Source organism: Spea bombifrons, chromosome 2 (genome assembly GCF_027358695.1).
Source record: "Spea bombifrons isolate aSpeBom1 chromosome 2, aSpeBom1.2.pri, whole genome shotgun sequence".
NCBI classification, from domain to species: Eukaryota; Metazoa; Chordata; class Amphibia; order Anura; family Pelobatidae; genus Spea; species Spea bombifrons.
The window spans coordinates 133,382,614-133,408,800 of NC_071088.1; the positions used below are offsets into that span (position 1 = coordinate 133,382,614).

Genomic DNA, 26,187 nt, shown 5'->3' on the forward strand with positions numbered 1-26,187 from the left:
TAGTCTTGTCGAGGGTTAGGTGATATGTGCGAAAGGCTATGGCCTGGTACAATAACAAGAATCCGCTTCTAGATAAAGTAAGCAACAGAAAAGCGAATAAGCAAAATGATAAAACTATTCTAAACGAACAATAATAAGTTTATATAATCAAAGGATTAAACAAGAACGATCCGGATTCTGAAGAGATTATCACCATGAGATGTAGATGAAATGGGCAATAATAAATATAATCATCAGCATAGGCGGTTACAAAACAAAGTTATGATTAATAACGCTGAAAAGTATAACCAAATAGATGAATACAGATAGGAATATGGACAGTGTTATAACAAACACCAAGTACGCACACTGAACACTAAAATATGAGAATTCAGCTAAATATTAATGGGATTTTAACTATGTGTTAATTTATTGGAGTAAGAAAACAAAACAATCTATAATGAATAATGACTTTAGTTACAATATAATCTTAGGATCTAACTAAATGGCCAATATTATCATGTCTTTTATTTCCCTACCGCCATCAGTAACGAGTAAGTGAAGATGCAGAATTTATAGCATGACGCTGCCCGGTTCAGACCCCCAAATAGGCATCTAGCCCCCGGGGATGGGAATTTCCAATAGCAACATATTAATGAAGTAGTCAGTCTTGGCCACCCAGGGAAGCTCTAACATACTATTATTATTATTCTGATCAATAACCATTTTACCAGAATAAGGAATGTTTGACGTGAGTGTTGCTCAGTGATTATCAGGCCAAGCCTGGAAAACAGAGACATAATTCTAAGTTCTAGAATATACTTAGAAAATAACCAACCATCGTATTTTTAGAACGTTCATCATTTAAATACAAAATCATTGTCAAGCAAGATAATCAACAGTTTTAATATATTGTAAATATGCATAGGATGAAATTAATCCAGTTAAAGAGTCTCGATACCACACATGTTTTAAATACGTAAAGACTGAGGAACGTCACAAGCTCTCTCTCGATGATTGTGACATACCACAAAGGTGATTATAATCAACCACACCATGCCCAGTGGTATTAATGACATCATAAGGTAGTTTTCGTGTTTTTCTAGCTTGTCATCTAAAAACCGCTTGTCGTTCATAGGGTCAAGGACATCATCAATAGTCAAATTATTATTGTGAATGTTCCTTTGAACTGTATGATTTGGCTTATGTTCCAAAAGATACTCCAAATCGCAATGAATAGGGATCTATAGAAAGCATCTATAATCTCTACTTCACCTTCTACAGCTCCATGAGCAATATGAGTGTGAGTGAGTATGAGTATGAGTGTGAGTTGCCCAACCGTGATAACGGTGTTCTTGGGAACTTTTATAAGTGACACCGGATATGGGATTGGTAGAACTCGATTAGTCCGATAAGCAGTGTAATGAAGACTCAAAGTAGATAGACGTGTGCTAACAAGCCAATGGTCTCTCACTGCCCTTTATAGTTACACTCCTTAAAATAAACAAACACAAGAAAATGTTAATCATGTGAGACTAAACTGGTAATTTAAGGAAAGAAAAATATGATTAGTAATTTATTTATTCATGTTTGCTTGCACTCAGACCTACAAAAAACATTACAAAAGATATTTAGTAATTAATCGGGATTAATTATCCGTACCTAGAATAGAAATCAATTATGTTAGAAAACACACATTAGTTCAAAACATTTAAAAACAATTGTAAAACAAAATATAGAAATAACAGTTATATAAATAGTTTTAAACTTTACAAAAAGGGCATAATTTGAAAAATTCTCTTCTCCACCATTCTTAATCTTGATTGCGGATGGCGTGACTTGGTTTATGTGCACCCACTTGTCAATCGTTTTTCCATCCTTGGAAACCTGAACCTTTTAAGCCATGGGTGAAACCCCATCTGAGACCGTGTACGGTCCCTTCCGAGATGGAAGGAGTGTCTTCTCTATAACCTGACTTCTTTGAAAGTTATGAAGATAAACCTGATCTGTAATCTCATATTCTATCTTGAATACAGGTTGGCACTGTTGAGTTTCAGTAGGATCAAGTTGAGAACCTTCTTACTTCTATTGACAACATGGCAAGGGTTACAGTGCTTGCCCCTTATTATGCCAATTATTGCACATGGGTCACCAGTAAATTATGACATCATATCCTGCCAAATAAAGGGTGGTTCGAGATTTGCATAATTTTGGTCTTCAGAAACAAGGTTAAGTGTCCTAACATTACTGCACAGACAATAAACCCTTTTGTCTAAGAGTTTAGTTGGTTTGGTAGGAGGTGAAGGCAGGGGAGATTTGTAGCCTGTACTGACATATGACATCATCAGGTACAGAAGTCTTATTGATTGATCCTTATAGATCACAACAGTGGTCAATGGCATTGGCTTTACAATAGACTTGGGCACCAGGGGGCTCTTCGTGCTCGTCTTCGGGGGAAAAAAAATCCAAACTCTGTTGGTCGCTCGTACAGACTTTTAGGCTCCTGGTGCTGTAACTTGTCCTGCAGATCCCATTGGTCTCCCTGTTCTATCAGTTAAATGTCCGTACGAAAGACCAATAAAGTCGCTTGTACGGACGTTTAACTGATAGAACAGGGAGACCAGTGGGATCTGCCGGACAAGTTGCTTCATTAGGGTTTAACTTTTTAAAGACTTTTAGGCTTCTGGTGCACTTGTTGCACCTTAAGGGGTTAAGGGGCCGTGCGAGCGAGCCTATTGGTCCCGTTATCTAACGCAGCATTGAAGGGGTTAACGGGAGCAGAAATCCATAGGTTTGCTGTCAGGGGTTACAAAGGCCGTGCGAGTGAGCCTATTGGCCACCTGCAGGGTCTTCCTCTGGCATCAACCAATTGGTTGATGCCAGAGGAGGTCCCTGTAGGCGACCAATAGCCTCATTCGCACTGCCCTGTAACCCGTGACGGCGAACCTGCGGATTTCCAGTTCCGTGAACTGCCGCAATGCCATGAAGAAAAGGTAAGTTAGAAGGGGAAGGGACCGGGGACATGTTCGCCCGAAGACGAATGCACAAGTCTACTTTACAATCCTATTACACAACAAACTGAAGAAGACTAATTCCTTTGAGAAGAGTAATCCAGCATTGGAGTTGCCATATTTAGAAAAAAAATATTCTAGAGAAACAGGTGCCTTCTACAAAAGAAAGGAAGTGCCCTATAAATAAGTTTTACTATTAGATGAAATAAGAATCCAAAAAAAAAACTATTTACAGATTTTTCCTTTAAAAATATTTGAACGTTGGATATATTCTTCAAGCGTCTGCTAGTGTCTGGGCTAAACCTTAAAAAACACGTAAACAAGTCAGATCTGGGAATTGCTGTCATCTGTGTCAAACTTCTGACACATAATACCGTTTCTTCTTCAAAAAGGACATTCTTGAGAACTGTCAGAGAAACCCTGGAACCACAATTTCCATCCTTTGAATATAAATCGCCATAAAGTTCAGAATTTTTATCCTTCAAGCTAAATAAATGTGGATTCAGTGTTACATATATATATATATATATTTTCTTAAAAAAAAAAAAAGTAAAATAGTTTTTTTGCTAAACCTGGATATGAGTGATATCACACGTCTAATGACCCCCTAATTTTAGACAATGATGGCTTAGACTGTGCCAGGGCTTGTATAATATAAGAAATTATTTCTGCCCTTAATGGGTGGTAGATTAGTGGAACTGCCTTCCATTAGAAGTAGTAGACTTCAATACAGAGAGTGAATTTAAGTATGCATCGGACAGATAGAAGATATTTTTGAAGACAATTCCAAAGAACAGTTAAGCCTGAGGTCTTACATTAAAAATGTAGTAAAAAACGGCTGATAGACCCGATGCTTTTATGTTTTGTGCTATATTTGTAGAACAATTCTTTATAACACCTAACTGGTTGCTTTTCCATGTCCTTTTAACAGAAAGGTTTTGCGGTTTACTGGAATCAGATTGCAACCAAACAGAAGTCCTCCCAATTCTTCAGCAGAGAAAAAGTCCAAAGTAAGTCCATCGCTTATGAAGATGCCAACGTGGTATCTGATGCCCTAATTGCATTCTGTTGTAAACGCGATGATATACTCACCTTTTTCAATGGGGGGGTATTTATTCAGCTAACAGGCAAGCCTCCTGGTTTTGTGGAATGACAGCCGCCATGATGCTCTCATGATGTTTAGTAAGAGGAAGACTAGATGAACATCCTCAGAGTAGTAGTTCTAAGAGATCTACAGTATCCAACTAGCCATGATTTTAAAGTTAAAATATCAGATGCACAACAGAATTATGAATATATATATATAATGGTACATCATTATACCACAAGCACAATTTTAGGCATTAGCTTGTCAAGTGCTTGTGGTCCCCTTATAAATCACCCTTATAATGTCACGTATGACACTTTGATCTATAGAGCTTCCATCAGTGAGGGAGTCCTATGGGTGTTCCATAAAGGGTATTAAAATGTTACAAGAACAGGAATATAATTATTAGCATTCTGGTATATCAATCACTTAAAACCTCCTAGTATTTTTAATTACTTGCTGCAAGTGGCCGCCATCTTTGTAAAGTCGCAACTCCTAAGGCAACCAGATATGTCAAGTAGCTCAAGGAAAGTACTTAAACAGTCAGTAAGTGCTGTGTTTTCGTTTCATGGTTTATGAAATAATAGCTGTGAGTGTTTTTCATTTATAATAACAAATAAAACAGAACGCTAAGAGGCTGTCCTGTGATGTGTCATCCGTCAGCTGTGCAATTTGTAGCTTCCGTTATTAAAGTTTGGAGAAAATTAGCATTTTCAGAAATACATGAGTATCAGTTAGTAAGTGCAACAGGGAATCGGCATGTGGAATATGCAGATAGGAGTAATGGCAGCAATAAACATTAGTAATAATCTAATATTGTAACATTGCGTCTATATGATGGGCCTTAATTTACATTTCTGGGAAATCTCCGCGGAAAAGAAACAATTTGAATACTCACATTATCTTTTATAGCTGCTAGTTAATTATCTCTCAGCCTGCGAATAGTATTGAAGACACACAGGGTTCTAATCTGTAGTGGAAGTAAGTATTGGAGATTTCTGGTCTACATTGTTTTTGAGCACCCATTGTTACCCCGCTCCCTCATTCCCATCTTCAGTTTATTGCGCAATGGGTTTGGAAAGCCATTACCATGGACCTCTGGTGGTCTATAAGGATCAATCAATAAGACTTCTGTACCTCTGATGACCTGGGGATCGGGTGAGCACAATATACTTTTATTCAGCTCCCCCTGACCTTTCACCGCTGACACCCATGTATGGGGAGTAAGCAATTCAGATTTTTGGTCACAAACATAGTGAATATAGTGTAGTGTTGAACAGTAATTGGCTATCCACATTCTTAGAGGTAAATTAAATAAAAGTTAAGTTTTAATATATCAGTAACCCCCCCCCTCCCCAATTTTTTCATTTTAAAAAAAAATTTGGGATTCACATTTTGTAATCTATGTCTAAAATGGCAGGTCGGGGAGGGGGTATCTAGGTACATGGGAGATCTCTCCCCAACCATCCTAGGAGGACTAGGCTCACATCACTCACCTTTAAGAGGTGAATGCCGAGATATGATGTCATATCCCGGTGCTCAGAAATAACGGCGATGGTGGTTGATGGGGCACCTATGGGCACTAAATCAGGCCTAGGGCAGCACCCCATTAAGAATACTTCAGTAGGGTGACTTGCTTGACACTGTTAAATAACGTGTGGCCTTTAAATGTTTTGCGTAAAGACCTAATGTTATGCACATAATCGCTAAATAAGATCTGGAATTTACGCTACTATAAGAATTGTGGATTTTAATGCAGAATTATATATATATATATATATAGCGTCGGAAAAACATACTATAGCTTTTTAGGAAAAAGAAACGGAAGCCAATCATTTACTTGTCTTGTAGTCAATCAGGAAGTCAGTCTGTAACCTTTTTTAAATTCTAAAAAACAATTGCAGCTGCCTTTACAGAAAAAAAAGAAGAAGAAAAGGCAATGCCCGACAACAGCTGTGCTTATATTAAGAAAACAATCCCCCGTTAGAAATGTATTATTATAAACCAGATTGGGTTTAAATTAAATACAGCTGCATATGTTTTAAATATTACGTCTGCTATATGTCCGTTTTCCATGGGATTTTCAGTAAACATTAAAAAAAAGGAATGAAAATACGAGAAAAGATATAAATCGGTGTGTGATTTTTGGCAGTCTCATTGATAATGTGATATTTTTTTTTAATAATTAGTAAGTACCAATTTAAGATTTATGAGAAGTATTCTATCTAATTCACATTATTTTATATTAAATATTGCAAGCGGTAGGCAGAGGTGGAAGTGGTTGACGGAGAAGGCAGGGAAGTATTTAGAGAGTGTAAGAGAGTGAATGAGAATGAGATGAGAGAATGAGAGAGTGTGAGTTAATGTGGCCCCATGAATTTCTGGCGAAAATTTTGCGCTTTTTGCTTTGTTTTCGTTTTCGGGTCTTTGTACGAATCGACAACTTCGAATTCGAAGGAATCCGAATAAATTTACATGGGACGTTTCCTACAAATTGATACATTTACGTTAGAATTTCTATATGATCAAAATCAATGTCTGGAATGGTTTACCATCCTAGAAAGATAAAATAAAATAATAAGGGGAATAGGGAATAATTCCACTAAAATCTGAGTCACTCCCAAGCAAAGGCTGTCACTGTAGGGCACGCTTTTTAAAGTGCCAATAGGTTCATTCACCGGAGTAAATGATTAACAAACCTTACTTATAATAAAAGTAACACAATTTGCACAATTGTTATAGTGATAGATTAAGTGAGTAGGCTGGAGTATCCCTTTAAATTTGGTGTTTTTTAATTATTTTGGTGGTATTTATTGTAAATGAACATCATTACAATAAGGTAACGGCTCCATCGTAGACAATTATTTCCCAATTATTTCGTAAAGGTATTGTAATTAAACTTGGTGGCTGCTTTTAACTTTTCATTTACTCGTTCACTCATGCAGTGTTGCGAAATTTAACGAGGCAACGAGGTAATGAGTTTCTAGACACTTTCACATAGAGGGTGTAGAGGGTGTTCGAATAAATATTGCCCTGTCTCATTTTAGATATTAGCGCCGGTTGCTTCCTATTTTTTGGAAATTTACTCGACCATTGAAAGAGAAATTTCCACATTTCTCAACTTTTTTCCCCCTAAAATTATCATGGACTTCAGTTTTTTCATTAAGGGATCAAACAAAATTAACCCTTTCTTTGTTGCTTAATGTGGGAGATGCCATCTTGCTGCCACGTCACATGTTTTTACTCCCCCTTCATATGTGATGAATCTAGTTTTGGTGAACATCCAGGAGAACTTTATCGAGGGGCTCATGCTCTAAAACGACTCAGTAGAATACAGGAAGTGCGCTACGACTTCCTGCTTGGACTGACAGCAGGATTCTGTGGCGGCCTTCACCCGGGGCATCATGGGAGATGTCAGAAATTCTTATTTTCCTTACCGTTTTATTTTTGTTCTTAACTTTTCTACAATGGCACAAATTTCCAGAAATGTATCAATTTGAAGGGGATATCCCACATAAGTTTCTTTTATCTTTTTGAGTGTAAACCCCAGTTGCTGTAAACAGTTTAAAAAAAAAAACTGGTTTTATCTAATTTTGTTCCCTTAAGCTTTTGCAGATCTGGCGGCTGCCACCGTTGCCACTGGTGATATTTTGGGTGATTTTCCCTGTAATAGAGGAAATATGCTTCCTGCTTGGACTGACAGCAGGATTCTGTAGCAATCTCTTCGCTGGGGTATCATGGGAAATAACAAAAAATCTGCTTGGGATATTAACCCCTCAGCCGGGGCAGATACGATGTCAGAGCTGGAAAATATGAATTACGGTACATAATGCTGCATAAAAACAATAACCCAGTGCTGAATTCAATTATGTTTTAACAGATAAGCAACCCTGTTATATTTTTATTAGTTCAGTCATCTGTTGTACGGTGTCTGCTTCTGATTGAATAACCCTATTATGTAATTTAATGAAGATCAAATTTAGTAATATGATTGCAATTTTTAGTAATTTGAAACTTATCAGTGTAATTCTGTTATCTAGCAGACCTGCTGAGCTTTATTTGAGGAAGGCTGTTTTTTTATCTCTTTTTTTTCTTTGATATCAGTCTTCTTTTAGTTACATTTTATGATAGTGAGACAGATGCACTAAGCACTTCACACGTTGCATGGGCGCCCGCAGGGTGTCTAGGGGGCTAAATGTCCTCCCCACCTTCACAAATTAGCGTTTCCATAACAATCAACTAGCGATGTTGCTGCACAACATCACGAGAGTTGCAGTCAAGAAAAGTTAATGTTGTGTAGTGTAGCAAACATTCCAAGGTATTACAAAAAAAGGGTAGTTTGAGGAGAGTAAAAATGGAGTGCCATTATTACACTTCTCGTGATGTTCATCTAAGAAACCTGAAATGTGCATTCCACGGCACCTGCAGTAGCAATCCATATTTGCAGCTAACTTTTGGCACTCCGGTTGTTGAGTACTCGCTTTCCCAAGATGTTTAACATACCGGACTGGCTGAGAGTCTTAGTAAATGTCTCAATAGCTGGAGTATTAACTAACCCTAGCTGCAATACATGTTGGAAATAAACTACCTTGTGTCTGCAGCATACAAACTGTAACTCTGCCCAGGTGGGGACTCTGTGCCTGTGAAGGAGCAGCTTCCAGAGTGAAGTGGAGAAGACCAGCTAGAGGGAGTGGAAGTCAGCAGACCAACACTATACCTGGAAGTGTACATAATTAAATAAAAGCTTTTTTCGGTGACTACCAGGTGCTTTTTCTGCTCTTTATGTTTAATTAACCTACTCTAATCAGCCTACTGTTTCTTCCTCCCCTGCTGCTGCTCCAGTGGGCCTATTTGAATTTCCAGGGGGCACCTATGATGGAGGTCTGAACAGCAGCATTTGCCACGCTGTTCCGGCCAAAAACATCTCGTCAATGGAAAATACCTTTAATAAATTGAAGTGTATATGATGGCTGAACGTCCTCTTAAAATATTTTTATTGTCCCCTAGTGTAACATCTCTACGGAATATGCTGGCACTATACGAATAAATGTAATGTCATTGAGCATCCCTGCCTTGTAGTGGTTACAGTCTGCAAAAGAGAGTGAGATCGGGGCATTATCAAGAACATTCCTCCAACTTTAATTACCCACAACCGCCGTAACTTATAGATCAGATCGGTTATCAAAAATGCTTCTGTTATCTTATATAATTTTCTTTTGTGCTAACAGAAAGTGTAGGAACTTTACACAGCTTTCAGCCCACAGCATTCAAACTGTGATTGAATGGAACGCTTAATGTTTATTTTAAATTATGTTCTCTGCTTTTTTGGCTTGTCTCTAGACCAATGGTATTCTCCTCTGGTATTTAATTACGGGGGTGGCGATAATTATACATGGGCTTTTTTTCAGTTGTGAGACGTTTATGTCAAGTGCATTTTAAGAATGTGAGTCAAGTGCTATTATTACATAAAATTAGGGGATCTTTTATGCAGTTTTCTTGGTAAGTTTACAAGTCCAGAAAAGCTTTAATTTGTTATGTTGAGTGGGTAAACTGCAGCTAAATAGTTAGTCAACATGAAATAGCATAGAGCAAGGAAGCAGTGCTATATTGCAGGTAGGGTTGCTTCCCGTTCTGGTTTCCCCCGGTTAGCCCTAGACTTGCAGTGGTAAGCGCAAGATACAAGTGAAGAACTTACATACGATGTCAGAAATTCACTGCAACACTAATAATAAAATATCATTAAAGGGCACCATAGGGGGTATGCAGACTTTGGTTTTCTATTAGTTAGGGGTAAGTGAGGTATCACAAGTAAAGCCAACTAGATCCAAGTCAGAGCCTGGCTCAACTGGTGGAGGTGTCTGAGCAAAGCCTAGTTCCTCTCGGCAGACCGAGGGCCCTGTATGTGGCTAGAGGGCACTGTGAGGACCATATGCTGGAAGGAATGGGCATTACTAATTCCTGCTTGATTCTGGTTCTTGCTCCTTTTCTGACTCTGAGTCAAGCTGGTGGTTTGGCTTCAGAATAACTAAGGCCCATGCCAGTTTGTCTTACTTTGGAAAACTAGCACCCATCAATTTCTGCCATCCATTCGGAATGGAGTTCATCGGCGGCACAGAAACAGGCTAACAGGCTGATGTATGGTATGGGGATGCTTACTAAACATACAATGATGTCATTATTACAAATTCCTTTGTGTTTTTTTTGTTTGCAGAATCTATATTGACGGTCCATTTGGAAGCGCGTCTGAAGAAGCCCTAAATTATGAGGTCAGCCTCTGTGTTGCCGGAGGCATTGGAGTAACTCCATTTGCAGCGATACTCAACCAACTGCTGTATGTAAACCAAACATGTTTTCTATAAGACACAGAACTTAAAATAGTAACAGAACCCCATGTCCAGTTTCTTACAACCTCCGCACATCAGGTGCCTTATAGCAGCTGGACAACTTAGGACACTTTATAATGGTCCTTTCTACTTTGTTTAGTATGATTCACATAAGGTTTTGTTTTCTTTTGTTGCTGCTATTTATTGAAGTCACCTTAAGTAAATATCTCCCCAGGACAGGTTTTTTAAAAAAATTCTAAAATAAATAAAAGAGCTGATCTGGACTATTATAGTTGCGCTATGCAAAATTAGATAATTGTTTTTTTCTATGAATGTCAAGGTTCGTAATAACCCTCATAAGAAACATCTAGCACTTACGAAGACTAGAAAATCTGATGCGGATGCTGTATGGTACCAAGAAATGCATTTCTCTAAGTTAAATCCCCCAAGGTTTATTCCATACACACACTACCCGGTGGATTTTACTGCTTTGAGTAACTCTAAAAATAAGGGAGTCTCATAGGGATTGGCTCCATTATTATTTATAGGGATTGGCTCCATTCTTATTCATAGGGATTGGCATAGGGATTGGCTCTTCGAATTGGAAGATGAGGTTGGTTGCCCCAAATGAAAGATAAGTTGAATAACTATCTTATTACCATTGGAAGCGTTTATACCCTTAATAAGCACCAATGCCAATCCACCAGCAAAAGAGACACTAGATAGAACTCAACAAAAGGGAAGTATGGTATGGGGAGATTTGAATCTTAAACATCTATGCCTCACATTGGTCATTTTCACATTTAATTTCTCAGTTCATATCAGGATCCACTATATTTTCATTGACAACATGACTGAGCAACTGGGAACACAATTAATAATAGGCCATATTCCATGGTCGGATTGTTCATTATTCATATAGAATCTGTGAACCCAGTTAATTACAACAATCCCCTCTTTGTAGATTTTATTAAAGAAAAGTAAGGAATATTTTCTTACCAACTCCTCCCCAACTACACAAAATGGTAATTCGAGGAGTGTTGAGACACCAGGGAGCTTACATGAACATGGCACTCTCAAAACCATTTTCAGCTTCTAGATGCTCTTTCTTCAGTAAAGAAGAGTCGTAAGGAAACGCCTTTGTCACACCTCAAGAAGTGGCAAAGTGTTAAAAAGCTCTTATCATGGAAATGGAAACAAGTCTGATACCTTACTGGCTCGAATACACAGTTCATTTTTCTAACATCTCAAAAGAAAAGCAGCTGATTAAGTTACATTTTACACCAATGCTCTAGCGGGGACATAATCGCATAGCTAGACAACATTCCAAAATTCCCATTTCTGAGGTCAAGCTACGCAGGGCCTTCAAGGCCCTCCAAATAATCAAGGACCTCCTGGTCCAGATGGTCTTCCAAATGTATGTCATACAACGTTTAAGGACTATTTAATACATAGTCTTCTTAAAATGTTTCAATTTTACTGATGGGAGGATACCAAGGATTCCCATGGGCCACAGTTTGAGTACCACGGCTCTGAACTATATGTTAATTTTACAAACCACTGTCATGTTTTTCATTTATCATGGTTTTTTTTTCCATTCAATTCTTCCATTTTTCTCTAAATGCTCTTCTTTCATTTTTTTTACGCTACCACCGTGGCTGGTAGACAAAACGAAAGCAATTCCTTGCACAAGGGTGAGAGCGCTCCCATTATCTTAATCTGTGTGATCTCACTTTGCCTCTAATGTGGTTCATCAGTTTGTCGGCAGTTTACAGGAGAATTTCAATTAAACCTCTTTAGGTGCTAATTTAGGCAGGTGAAACAGAAACCATGGCAACTAAACTATACCGCTGCACACGTTGGGTTGATCTCAACGTATCGAGAATGATGCATGACTCATGTCATTTAAGACACATTATTCATACGACAGCAGCCTGGCTCTTGCCAGTTATAAATAATCGGACGTGTGAATGTAGAACACAGACTTTTGAGGTTCTGAACATGTTTTTTTTATTCTTTTATTAAAAGGGAATGAAAAGATATCTTTGATCATTAAATTCTGAAAGGTACTCAGTAGGGCACCTGAGCATCAGAGAACCATAGAGAAGATGTTTAAAAAACGCTATGATCCACCAAAATAAAATAATATTTTTCTGCAAATAATTCTAAATTTCCAGTATAATTTAGACCACACCGCTTGTAGTTGTGGTATAGTAGGGAGCTTCCAAACATCGGTAGCTGATTGTTTTACAACAGAGCACATGTTTAATACCTTATCTTTAAAGTCTTACACCTAGACCGTAGTGAAGATCAGACATGGTTCTTAGTGATTTACTTCCATAAGAGATTTTTATTATTATTATTATTATTATCCTTTATTTATATAGCGCCAACAGTTTACGCAGCGCTTAATACAATACATAAATTCAAGGGATATGACAAGACAAGAATTGACAGACTAAGACAAACCGATACATTTGGTGGAGAGAGTCCGGCTCGCAAGCTTACAATTAAATCCAGACTTCCATTCTGAGCTGTAATTAAGGATTTTGGTGCCTGGGTATGATCAGAAGTTGCTCCCATCTGCTTTCAGGAACCCAGGGGAGCAAAAGGAGGCACAAGCACCTTGGCCTACTGCCTGTCTTGCCCTATGGATGTTACTGCCCTGCTTCCATTGTTTAGAATAAGAACAGATGGAGTGATAGATTATATAATATACACAAAGGTTTGAAAACAACTCAACCGAGAACGGACATCCGCTTAATAGCTTGACTTAAGGTGTGTCCCCGTCGTAAGTTTTTGCTCACTTGTGCCATTACACAGAAGAATTCTCCATCGTCATGCATTATAGGAGAAATGTATTGGGACACCTGAGCATTAGACCAATGGGGACTTTTATGACTGTGCATTTTAAATACAAAGACATTAATATGAAGTTGCCCCCCCCTCCCCCTTTGCAGCTATAGCAACTCTCTTGCAAGCTTCGAGCTTAGTGAATAGACCCCAGAGAGCTGGAACTATATAGCGAGGTTCTGTTTAGATAAAATATTTCCACTTTGACCTCAATAATTATTTTGTGGCTAAGTACCCGATTACTATAAAATAGTTAATGAATCTCATTGACCGAAGATCAATATCCATTATAGCTGTCTTTTCATAACCCCAGATTGTCATACATTTAAAATAATTCTTGCAGTTGGCAATTTTGTAGCGCAAATCACTTTCATTTGGTTTTATTTTTCACTTGCATTTGGTTTGAGCTTCTTTTTGTAAATCAATTGATGTATTAGTTTTACATTTTTAAATTGAGCTCCCCTGTCAATTGAGTCCCCTTTTGCTGTTTTTAACAGGGATAACTGGAAACAGCACAAGCTGCAGAGGCTCTATTTTGTGTGGATATGCAGAGACATCGAGTCCTTCCTCTGGTTTGCGGATCTGTTATGTACGCTTCACAACAAGGTAATGATTACATTTCCAAGTATAGCGCTCCAGTGACCTTTTCCATTATATTTTATTTGTATAGACACAAATGGCAGTTTACCGCGTTGATTCCCCTTCTTTTTCCTTCTAACCGCGTACCATTCTTTTGTTTAGAATCCTTCACATGTTACCCATTGATGTCCTGACCTGTTTTGTTTGCCACACAATATGCAGAGCTCTTTGAGATTCCATTAATGCTTTCACGGCACAAAAGACCTCTCTAGATGAGCCGAGGAGTTATCACATATATTTAGAACTAACAAGAAAACTAACTACAGTGTTCTCGCCAGCAACTTCGTCCCAGAATACTATCCGACACTTAATTTAATAGCAGAAATGACAGATCTACCCATTCTATATAAATTACAACATTTATCTTTTTCTGATACGTCTATCAGACATAATTGAAGACCAATACTTGTCTAGATTCATTAACTGAGATCGTTTATCACTGTTTTCTTGTTTAATTTAATTATATATTTTTCCCATTGCAATCTATTGGATGATTGCTATTAAATGAATTCTGATGGATTTATCTTAAACATTAAATCCAACACAATTACTCCACCCGTAGTTTTTAAGGGTACTCTAGTATGTTTGCTGTACGGTCATTTCTATTTAAAAAAAAACAACAAAACAGTCCACTTTCCTTAATGACACATTTTGGGGGGCATTTAACTAGAAATGAAGCCTTTAAGTATGTATTTTAGCTTCTGGTCATTAACGACAACACACAATGGGTGAACGCGCCTCTTGACGAGAGGACGCAATAGAAAAGAATATTAAAAGGTTTCCTGGATTTTGTTTAGATTTAAAACGTTCCTTGACGTTCTCGATGCCATTATAGTATTATGCTGCAGTATGTTAGGATCATCAGGAGTAAAAGAATATAAGGTAGTATAAAGAGCATCGTGGAGAAAATTTACTATGGACAGGGCTGTCTTTAACGTGGGGCAAAAAAGGGCAGCTTTCCTGGGTCCTTAGGAGCTCATGGCAGGTGTCTCTTGGCCCCATTTAGAGCGACCATAGCCTGAAGGTATGTGTAACCACCAGCACAGACCACTCCACAATGGCTCCACCATGTAATGCGACATGCCAGGGAATGACATCATACCTCATCCTCCAGTAGTGAATGAATGAGCATTTGTGGAGAGGTCTGTGCCAGCCCTGACTATGGGGCTAGAAAAATTTCATGAGAAATTATTATGTAGGGATTTAGAAGGTACCTTACTTTGTTGTTGTGGAAGAATGTTGTTGGAGAATAAATTGTGTTATTATGCTGTAATTTATTTTAAAAAAATGGAATTTATTTTGTTATTTAATAATTTTTTTTAGATCTCTAGACTCTTTGGGAGTATGTGTTTAAGATTTATTGTTTCTTACTTCTTCCTACAAATCAATGATCGTGATTTCCTATCACAATACAATAAAGGTAACACAGCAGGGAGGACATTCAGAACAGATAAGCAGCGAGGTAAAACTGATCAAGAATGGGCTAAACGTACAGAACAGAGGCGGTAAAACAGACTTTATTATAACAAGATGCCCAAATATATATATATATATATATATTAGCTAATGCGTTCTGAGGACAAATACATTGTTAGTGCAGGATCTTTTTTGAAAACAGGTTTTTAGGTGATAATAATGTTTTCGCCAAAAAAAATAATACATTTTTTTCATGTTGATTCTATTCTGGTAGCTTTGGCAAGAAAACCGACCAGACTATTTAAACATCCAGCTGTACCTCAGCCAGACAGATGGAATAAAGGTATAGTGGAATATATTGTAACTGCTCTAGATTAGCTTCTGTATTGTGAATGAGTACAAAACACACAACAAAATGTGTCCACGTTCCTCGGTGAAGAGACAGTTTCATTTATAGCCATGTAATGTACATTTCTTGAGATAAAGTTATTCCTTGAGTTCCTTGGCATCACTATTTAATAAGTTGTCTTGAATCGTTTCAAAGGGGAACGCCTATAAGATCTGACACCAGCTTGTGGTGAGCTTGTCTACCAGGTACCACTGTGATAAAAAAGATTTTTTAATAAAGAAAAAGCACGAAAACTGGAGATTTGTTGGGTTCGGAAGTGCTCCTCGTTTATTTAATGCTTCTGAGCTGTTTCAGAGCAGACGTTTTGGGGATTAACCCAGTTATCAATGCTCGCCTTTAATGGTGGCCTCCATTTTTGCCGATATAGGAATTTATTGGGGTAATAAGAAATAAAACCCTATTACTGTATCAGAATTATCATTGAGACCATATTAGTATTTAACTAGTTATCTTATCTGTCTATTATAAAATTGTGTTTTAAAGATTATTACGTGACTTCCTGTTTTAAAGTTATCACTTATATCACATATAGGATTGAGGTTTGTCTTGATCGCTAGTTAATTGAACATTAAAGGAATGGAAACACCGCAAGAGAAGCCACTCATATTGATAAAGCAAATGGAAGTATTGTGTTAGAGAGCCCCAACCTTACTGGTTTGGCTAAGCTGGGAGCCTGAAGAGTCACTCTGATTACTCCGGTCAAGTATATTCAGTGTCAGGAGGAAAGCGCAGGAGGAGATCTGTGTCTAGAAGCAATACATTCTGATTGCCTACTTGGGATCTTTCATAGATGTTTTAAAGCAAATCTGTATTCCTGTAGTTTTCTAACGCAAGGAGATTGTCACGGCTGGAATCTGAAAACAAAGTGGGAGAATTAAGAGGTCCTGGAGGCATGAAGCTGTGATACACAGAGTCTCCAGGGAAATCCGTAGTTCGCTGTAGGCTTAAAATATTGACGCAACAAAATACAATTAGTAACATTAAAGGGACCAAAGTAACCAAAGCCCCCAGGTATAAAAATGCACTAAGCAACATGTCCCACAGTGTCACCATTCCCCCAAACAGCTTGTGAGTACCTCTATCGCCCCCAAACAGCTTGTGAGTTCCACCTTTGTCCCCAAGCAGCTTATCAGTGCCCCCAAACAGCTTGCCTGTGCCATCCTTGACCCCATTCTTTGCCCCCCCCTCCAACATACACTCTGGCACACATATGTAAACATGCTTATATAAGTTAACACATTCCAACACACACACTTACTCATACTCACTAACGCACTCATTCTAACACACACATCTATGCTCACACACCCTTGGATATCCCTTTAACAGCAGCTTTATTTCACACAGATCTCAGATTTACAGGTTAGTTAGAAATTAGGCATTTTGTGAACCACATGCGCAACACTGGAACAAATTATCTGCAATGTATTTTCAATGTCCTTTGCCACTGGGTGGCATTTTTGATGGATTTGTTTCCGTAAGAAAGATTATGAAACATGGAATATACCATTTTTTTCAGTAAAACTGTATATAGTTTGATTTTCCTTTGTTATCTTTTTAATGATGAAAACATTCATTCTGAATAAATATAGGAATTGCCATTGTTGGAGCTTCGTACCGTCTAATCCCACAGATCACAAATCTTATGAAACCAACTGTGCCTTTTCTTGCAGAAAATAATCGGGGAGAAATATCGGGCTTTGAACTCCCGGCTCATTTTCGGACGTCCACGCTGGAAAGTTTTGTTTGACGAAATAGCCAAATCTAACAGACAGTAAGTACCAATCTTAGGCATTCTACTATGATAAGGAGGGATGGGAACTGCTTAGCGGGTGAGCCGGTCTAGTGTCGATTTTTGATGCCAGGATTTATCTAATAAGCCAGACGCTTCAGTCTCTGTTGTCAGATGTAATTCTCTCTCTAATGTTTTCCGGCTGGTAGGAGGACAAAGAAGTCACAAAATCCTTTTTTATTTTTAGTTTTTCAATTTGCGCAGCTGAAGGGGGTATTTTTTTTTAAAAAAAAAGTACTAAATGGTGGAATAAATGACAATTTGTGCTGTAAAAACTAAATTCTTGAACCAAATAAAATACAAAAAATTTAGATATATTTTTTTTTTATTTTATACTACATTTGAAGAAAAAAAACCAATTTGGTTAATTGGCAATGTTTAAAAATAATATATTTACACATAGACATGCAGGGATATTCTTGCACATGATTTACATTGCATTGGTTAAATTATTATTGGTTAATGGCTGGTCAATTCTAAAAGCCAATTAAAATCCATCTGCTACCTTTTAAAAGGTCCCATTGACTGAATAACAAAACGTATTATTGGTGTTTTTGGAAGGTTGCTATAACAAAAGCTATGTAGCTGACAGTTCCCACTCGACGCTGCTTCACATCTACTATTTTATACATTAACAAGGAAAAGTAGCAAAATATTTCACATCACTTTACACCGAGCAAACAGTAATGTAAGCCAGTAATATGTAGTAAGACTGGAAGCGTATGTGGCTGATCATGTCAAAAGGTTAGTCTTTCTTCAAATGCTTTGCGTAGCCCAGGCTAACAACATATCTTCTATAGTTTAAATCTGAATATTTGTAGACAGGGCTTTACATTCAATTGTAACGGACAATTGTGGCAACGTGGGGGCCATGACATACCAGGTACGACACTGGTCCTTTAGGGACATTTTCTGATGACGTACCTGGTACATCTTCCATCGAGAAGGGGTTAAATATTAGCCCTCTAATGGTCATGGCCACTTTAAAAAATATAATTTAATGGGGAATATACCCATATTTAAGTTAAAAAAAAAATGTTATATAAAAGCTCAAGTCTGGTAATCTTCCTCTTCTTTTGTTGCTATTTTGGGGTCTTTCGGAAGAAGTTAGCGATCATTTTTTGCGAACGTTATTAATTTGTTTTTTAATTTCACTATTCCATCTTTTGATATATGTGGAAATATACCGTTCTATATCTGGAGTCTTTGTGGAATTGAATAGAGTTAATAACACTAATGTGTGTATAATCTTTTTGTCTTTTTTTTTGTTAGGAAAACTGTAGGAGTTTTCTGTTGTGGACCAAAGGGAATCTCCAGGGACCTCCATAAACTCTGCAACAATCCTAATTCATATGGGACTACATTTGAGTACAATAAGGAATCATTCAGTTAACTGGAATAAAACATTCAAGGGACATTTGTGCAATTTAATATTTACAAAAGCACAATCAAACACGCATAATGTATACGTCATCATCAAGTTAATTTTTTGTTTCCCAATTACCGGTTCTTCCACAAAGCTGACCTGTGTAGGTCAAACCAAGTAGTCAACCAAATTTCCAAAACAACCATGGCGTTTCTGTTACATTACGAGCTATAATTTATGGCAGCTACAAAAAAAGGAACTTCTATACTAAATTGCAGCTCATGTAAATCCAGAAAGAAGTAAGCTGGGTAGGTTATCAGTTCAATGACCCGACTAGGCATTGGACATGATCCATTCTGTTCTTGCTTCTGTTCTTTATTACTTGAGCTTTGCTTTTTTGGCTGATAATGCTTGCGTTGAGACAGCGAGAGTCGTCATGTGCTCGATGATGCCAAAGGCTCTTGCTTAACCAGAAAAGTTTGCACATTGTCCATCAGTTGCCCGATATCTACGTTCTTCATAGAGCCTTATCTCATTTGGTGGACATGAAAGACCCAACAGAAGTCCAGTTTAAGGGTTAGAAAACTTGCAGATGAGCCTAATTTATGACCTCATTGTTGAAAATTCTAGAACAGTCTAATCAGGGGGTTTGGGAAGTCACTTAACATTACATTGACTCAGGTTTCCTGTTTGATAGGTCATGTTAACCAAGGTTTCATATATGGAGAACCTAGGAACTAAGGTTTGATATATATGGCGAATCTAAAGAACCCAGTTTTCAGCCCATTGGTAATTTGATAAAAATCTGCACTGAGGTTGGCATAACCACTGATTATTTATAAGTTACAGGGAGCTCTTTGGTTTTATGTTCTCAGACCCTAAAGATTTATAACAATTACATTTCAGACTTTTATATTTTGATATCAGACACACAAGGGAGACAGAAATCAAGTTTATACACGACTAGATCAATTTACAAATGGATATGGGTATGATTTAAACAAATAATCCAAACGTCATTAGGGGTAGATGATTTATTAACATCCACTGCTAATGAAAAAAGATATAGAGTCACATCAATTTTTTGGGGCCTCAGAGATGTCGTTTTCAGGGCTGGATTTACCAGCGCATGTTCAGATATTAAACCATCAATTACACATTTGTTCTTGTAAATAGACAGACATGCCATTATTATTATTTTTTATAGAACCACTCCAAGTATTGGGCCATTTATTTTATAAACCCAATAACATTTTATTTATATAGTAGATCACATTTTGCAGATTTTCTAAATCTTGACAGAAACAATCTGATAATATATTTTTACATAGAAGGAAAAGGGGGAAACGTCTATATAGAAGCCATAACCATACTTGGAAACTTCTGAGCTCCGGCTACCCAGAGCCTTCCCTTGCGGGACGTGGCCAGGACTGCCCGCTGATAAAGCGGGTGGTCCCGCTGACGTCGGTGGGCATTCTCGCTGACATTGCGGGAAACACCCCCATTTAAAGGGGGAAATGGGTGGGGAGCGAGGCGTGTCAAGACCCCGCTCCCGCGCACCCGGAGGATTCGGGTGTTGACCCGGAGAACTGGAGAAGCGGTGCTTCACCCGGAGAGTTCCCAGGTATCCTCATAATGTTCAATCGCTATAATATATATTTTTTCGGTTTAAGAAAAACTTAATAACAAATAACTACGTATGCCTCTCTCCACCGGCTTAAATCTGTTTATTTTGTCATGATGTATACCGTGCACTTTTTCTCATTTTGTTAAAAGTTTATAAAGTTATGTCTGTTTTTAAATGACTGTCTTGTTTGGTTTTTCATTCTTTTCGATAACGCAGATCCGTCTTTGATCAGTAAAAACAAAATCCTTTGCCATTGAGAAATAAAGGAAACTATGGAGGACTGTGCAACCTCGGCAGATAGTTTTAATGGGCAGCGGCTCTACAGGGAGCCCGATCGCTCATTAGGGCAAATAGCTCCCTCTTATGCGGTGGAGGGTCTGCCGTCCCTTCTGGACCTGCCACCCTAGGCCGGAATCCACCACTGGTCTAAGAACGAGTTCCTAGAATTTCACTGATAAATCAGACTGATAAATATAAGTGTTACGCCGGATCAGGCACCACAGGTGGTGGACCCACGATGCAGAAATATCTCCGATAAACAAGCCGGGATCAAGACAGGCAGCACAGGATCAGGGTCAAATAACAAAGCCGAGGTCGGGACGGGCAGCGCAGGATCAAGGTCAAATAACAAAGCCGAGGTCTGGACGGGCAGCGCAGGATCAAGGTCAAATAACAAAGCCGAGGTCTGGTACACGTGGAGATCAATCAAATAATAAGAGCACCCAGAGAACATTAACATGACTCGTTGAACGGGCAAGGAAACAAGGAACCAGGAAGGTATAAATAGAGCCAATGGCGGGAGAGCAGGTAAGATGACGTCATCGCGACCGGCGCAATTAGCGTCGTCGCGATGGCAACCACGAACCAAAACTTCCTGCCTGTGTTACCTCCGTGAAAGACGCGGAGGAGCCACACAGGCAGGGGAGGTAAAACAACCTCCGTGGACATGCAGCGGCGATCAAACACTTGATCGCCGCCGGCATGCCCGCGGCGGTAAACTACGAGATCCTCTCTGCCTGTGTTGCTGCCGCGAGCGACGCGGCAGTGCCACACAGGCAGAAGAGGTACTGGTCGGGTGCCGCGAGCATGTTGCGGCGGATCGATTCTCCGATCGCCGCTGGTAAGCTGCGGCAGCCCGAACAGAGCTGTCAGTGACCGGGAGGCGTGCCTGCTCTATACGCACGCCCCCTCGTGTGCGTGTAGAGCGCACGTCAGTACACGAGGGGGATGTGCGCGAGGAACGCCGTGGGACCCCGGCCGGACAGGTAGGTGTAACAATAAGTCTAGCACAGCCACAACTTGTTTGGGGAATTCTTTTTTTGTGTCATTGCAAAGTCAGGCTATGAAAGTACCAGTAGACGCGCCAACTAGAACTTAATTATTTAAACACCATAAAGTCATTTTCCAATACACATCCTAAACTAAAACTCCTTTCAGCATCTGTCCATTCAAAAAGTTTTCATGTGATTAATAAACTAAAAAGTAATTTTATAACACAAACTCTACACAAATCTTTAAAAAAAAAGCATTTAAGGGGAAACTCCTGTTTGTTTAAACAAAGTAAACATAATGCAGCAATTCTTTAAATGAAAAGCATGGTAAATAATTAATGTCATTGGGGGTTTTACACAACCACTGGACTCATTGATTAAATATACTGTTCCACTTGCACGGTATAGCATGTTAAGCAAATAAACCCACGGCAGATCTGTCATTTTATTATTCTATTATTTAAGGTGCGTTAGAGTTTCTATGGCAACAACCTTTCAGTGTCTGTTTTTGTCTAACGTGACGATTAAGAATTCCCATCAAAAACTATGAATAAAGCAAATTTTTTTCTTAAATAAAGAATTATTTCTGGCCATTTTTAATGCCGTCTTTAATGCTGTGTTTAGCTACAAAAGTGTTAGATTAATAAAATGAATTATATTCATTATATTAATAAAATATAACTGGATCGATTAGGAAATGAAATTGTATTTTCCTTCAAAATATCAAACTGGGGCTGGTTGCGCTTGAACCTGCTGCTGGGGCAGGTAATAGAATACCGCAGGTCTTCGGGCTGTTGATGGGGCTATTGGGGCAATAAAAGGTAGGACATGTGATGAAGAAGTGGAAATTACTCTTCCAATGCAACATAGTAGAAAAAATAGAAACTACTTTTTCCAGACGCAGGAATTTTGTGAAGAACAGGAGGAACTGGAAGTCAGTGCTAGATGATATTTCGAATCAGGCAGAAATTCAGCAATCAGGACACATTCAGCCCATTCAGCGACGGCAGAAAGTACAAGTAGCTGTAGGACCTGCAGCTGTCAGAGGCCAACATCAAGCAGGTTCCTCGTCATCATCAAACAGGGGCTGATGAAACTTTCAAAGTGATTCGGAAGACTTCTTGCAAAAAAACAGAATGTTGCAGAATCTTGTAATACCTTTTTTATTGGACTAACAGTATTTAAAATATACTATTATTATTATAATAATATATTATTATATACTATTATATTAAAATATACTATTATTATTATATACTATTATTTTAAATACTGTTAGTCCAATAAAAAAGGTATTACAAGATTCTGCAACATTCTGTTTTTTTGCATTCGTATACACTGGACTAATACGGCTACCCCAAACAACTGGAAGACTTCTTGAAACATTGTATTTCGCTCTGAGACCTTTTACTCATAAATAGAAAAACACACTTGAGAAAAGTCGAGAACGTCTTACAAAGAAAGTATTAAAATAGAGATGGGAAAAACACATGCGGTCTTAGAAACAGAGACGTGCTTTTGCTTTTTGTCAATTGCTTTAAATATTTTAGGGATACATATTTTAAATGTTCACCATCCTTAACTAATCAATTATCTTCATCCTGAAGGTCTTCCCCTACTTCTAACGCAACTCAGATGGCTTTCTGAACCGATCAATTATGAGTAAAAAATAAATAAATAAATAAAATAAAGCGACTTCCCCCCTGGCCACACTTTTGGTGGGTTTTTATTATGTATAATTAGCCTATTTTATTTTGTTCCATGAATGTATTTAGTATTTGGGAAATGTGTCAGGTCCGCTTTAAATAATTGTTTTATCATTGGTTCATACAGCCTTTGTAATTGTGTAAAGGAAATGTATTAGAGTTTTGTAACACATCTCACTTTCCAAACATATCTAAAATAAGAGATGATTTTACATACGCTAAAAAAGATAGAAGGACCTATGGGGACTCCCAAGTATGTTTATGGCCATCACAGACCACAGTCAATATATAAGCGATGTACTCATCATATTGGCAAATCAGGTGGCTGCCTAGGGAGCAGAAGTGGTAGCCACCATGGGCCTTGTTCTGAATCGGCAAGTTTGTTTATGAAGATGAAGAACCCATTTTACCAGAGCTGGAGGAAAAGTGGACACAACGTCTTCATGGGAGTCACCAAGGAAAACATTATTATTATCTTGACAAACAAGAATTTGGCGCATGCCCAGTAAATACCATTCAAAAACCACCTATTTAAGGCATAAATATTGGGAATCTGCACTATTAATGCTTTAGGTAGGTGTTTTTTTATTCTGGACATTCTTGCTATGTTTTGTGTAGTTATTGGTCATTATTATTATAAAAGCAACCCAATATTTCAATTTTTTTTGTCTTTTTATGCTTTTTAGGTTGTGTGCTCCTCTATTTTTGTATAATTTTTGGGCTACGCATACTTGCAGGTTCTGACCAAACCTTAGGATTGAGCAGCCCCTCCTGTCACACAGGAGAATCATTAATGGTGTCCAGAGACAACTTTTAAACAGGTTGAGAGTCTCTTTCGGGTTCAAATGCAAAGCGCTCCTACTGATTCAGCTTCTGGGTAAACAATATAGCCATAAAACATTAGATAGGACTCATCAAACTTGGGGTACTTTGATGTAGTGGCGGGCTATGGCCATATAATATGAGGGATGACCAATATTTATGTCTTAGATAGTTTTTGTTTATGGTATTCATTGTGCGAATTCTGGATATGGTTGGATGAGTTTGGGGTGGAAGAACTTGACTGTCCGCCTACAGCCCTGACCTCAACCCCATTGAACACCTTTGGGATGAACTGGAACAGAGATTGTGAGCCGGGCGTCTCATCCAACATCAGTGCCGGACCTCACAAACGCTCTGCTGGATGAATGGGCAAAAATTCCCTCAGAAACTCCCCAAAATCTTGTGGAAAGCCTTCCCAGTAGGGGGGGACCAACTTCATATTAATGTCTATATTTAGAATGGGATGCCATTAAAGTCCCTGTTGGTGTAATGGTCAGGGTCCCAATACTTTTGTCCACATAGTGTATATATCCTGAACTAATGCCACAAGACGAGTTATTGTAGCATTTATGAACAGATAGAATTCCATAGCATGGTCTACTGGCATTTCTATGTTATTGATCACACATCTTCTGCCTAATTACCACTACTTAACCACTTCTAAAATCCAGTAGTAGTGAATTGACTTTTTTAGTTGCTTTATAAACCTTGTTTTGTTTTCCACAAGCTGCAGGGTAAGCACTTTTTTAAAATCTCTACAAATACCCCTTTTCATGAGTAAACTCCACGTCCGCTACACAATTCACAATAAAATCTCGGGAGAATTCATTTGGTCGACGCAACTTATTGATCTGTATAACTTATATTTAGAACAGGTTTCTCCGTTTAAACATCTAAAAGACAAATAGAGAATTCCAGGGGTTTATATATCAAAAGGTCTACGAACAGGATCTAATCTCATGTATTTTATAGATAGCATTAATATAGAGGTGAAGTAACCAAAACGTTCCTGATAATAAACATTGTATAGTTTCCATGGGTAGCTCTGCGCACAAGAGTGAAATATAAATTACATGAACATAGCTGAGCCGGAGAAACACAATTACTATTCAATTTATGCTATACGTATATTTTTTATAGTAATCTGTAGTGTATTAATAAAAACAATGGGTTTCTTTTGTAGTTTTCTTTGCTTTCTAGCATAGAGATGGATGAATTGACCCTGACTCTGCCCTATGGTGATCCAATCAGCCAATGGTAACAGAAAACATATTTCGCATGTACAGTGCTGCCCCCTACAGTGTTTACAATGTATTGCGGAGTAACTGAGTCACCGCCTATTATGGTTTCCATTTTGAGTCTTTACAGCAGGAAAAACAGGCATTATCACAATAATGATATATTGATACAATTGTAAAATAAATATTGGTTGGATTATAAATTAAATTTGAAATTTGATCCAGGCTCAAACACCTTTTTTGTAGAAGATGAACTTTTCGTCAATTGTTCATCTGTTATTTAAATCGATTTAATCGCAGTTACAAAGGATTTGGTAATATACTGTACAGAACATTAAAACGTCAGGAAGATGTGGGTCGTAATTCATCGGAAAAGATATAAAATAAACGAGCTTGGGTCAAATAGCCTTGAAGGATGAAAGACCAAAGACACTTTATAATATATTCGACGGTGGGAGAATCTGACATCGCTGTTCTACGTGATAAAGGCCAAGCATGTACAAAATTGTGACAAGCAGAACTACGTTTAGTAGAAGACAGAAAGACCGTGTAAAAATACTTGACTGGTTTAGAATCAGAAGGTCAACATTTTAATAACTCATTTAAAAAGAATACAATTACCCTTTTTTTTTTACTGGAGCTGATGAT

General features: G+C 38.1%; 1 protein-coding gene across 1 annotated transcript in view; it reads left to right on the plus strand.

The window, feature by feature from the left end:
- NOX4 (NADPH oxidase 4) overlaps positions 1-20,677 on the plus strand; it is a 66,204-nt gene extending 45,527 nt beyond the window's left edge. The window contains exons 13-18 of the mRNA XM_053456555.1: positions 3,922-4,000; positions 10,289-10,408; positions 13,751-13,859; positions 15,583-15,651; positions 17,391-17,491; positions 18,782-20,677. Coding sequence (XP_053312530.1) covers positions 3,922-4,000; positions 10,289-10,408; positions 13,751-13,859; positions 15,583-15,651; positions 17,391-17,491; positions 18,782-18,902 — 599 coding nt within the window. The 3' untranslated portion in view covers positions 18,903-20,677. The remainder of the gene's footprint in view (positions 1-3,921; positions 4,001-10,288; positions 10,409-13,750; positions 13,860-15,582; positions 15,652-17,390; positions 17,492-18,781) is intronic.
- Positions 20,678-26,187: the final 5,510 nt, after the last annotated feature.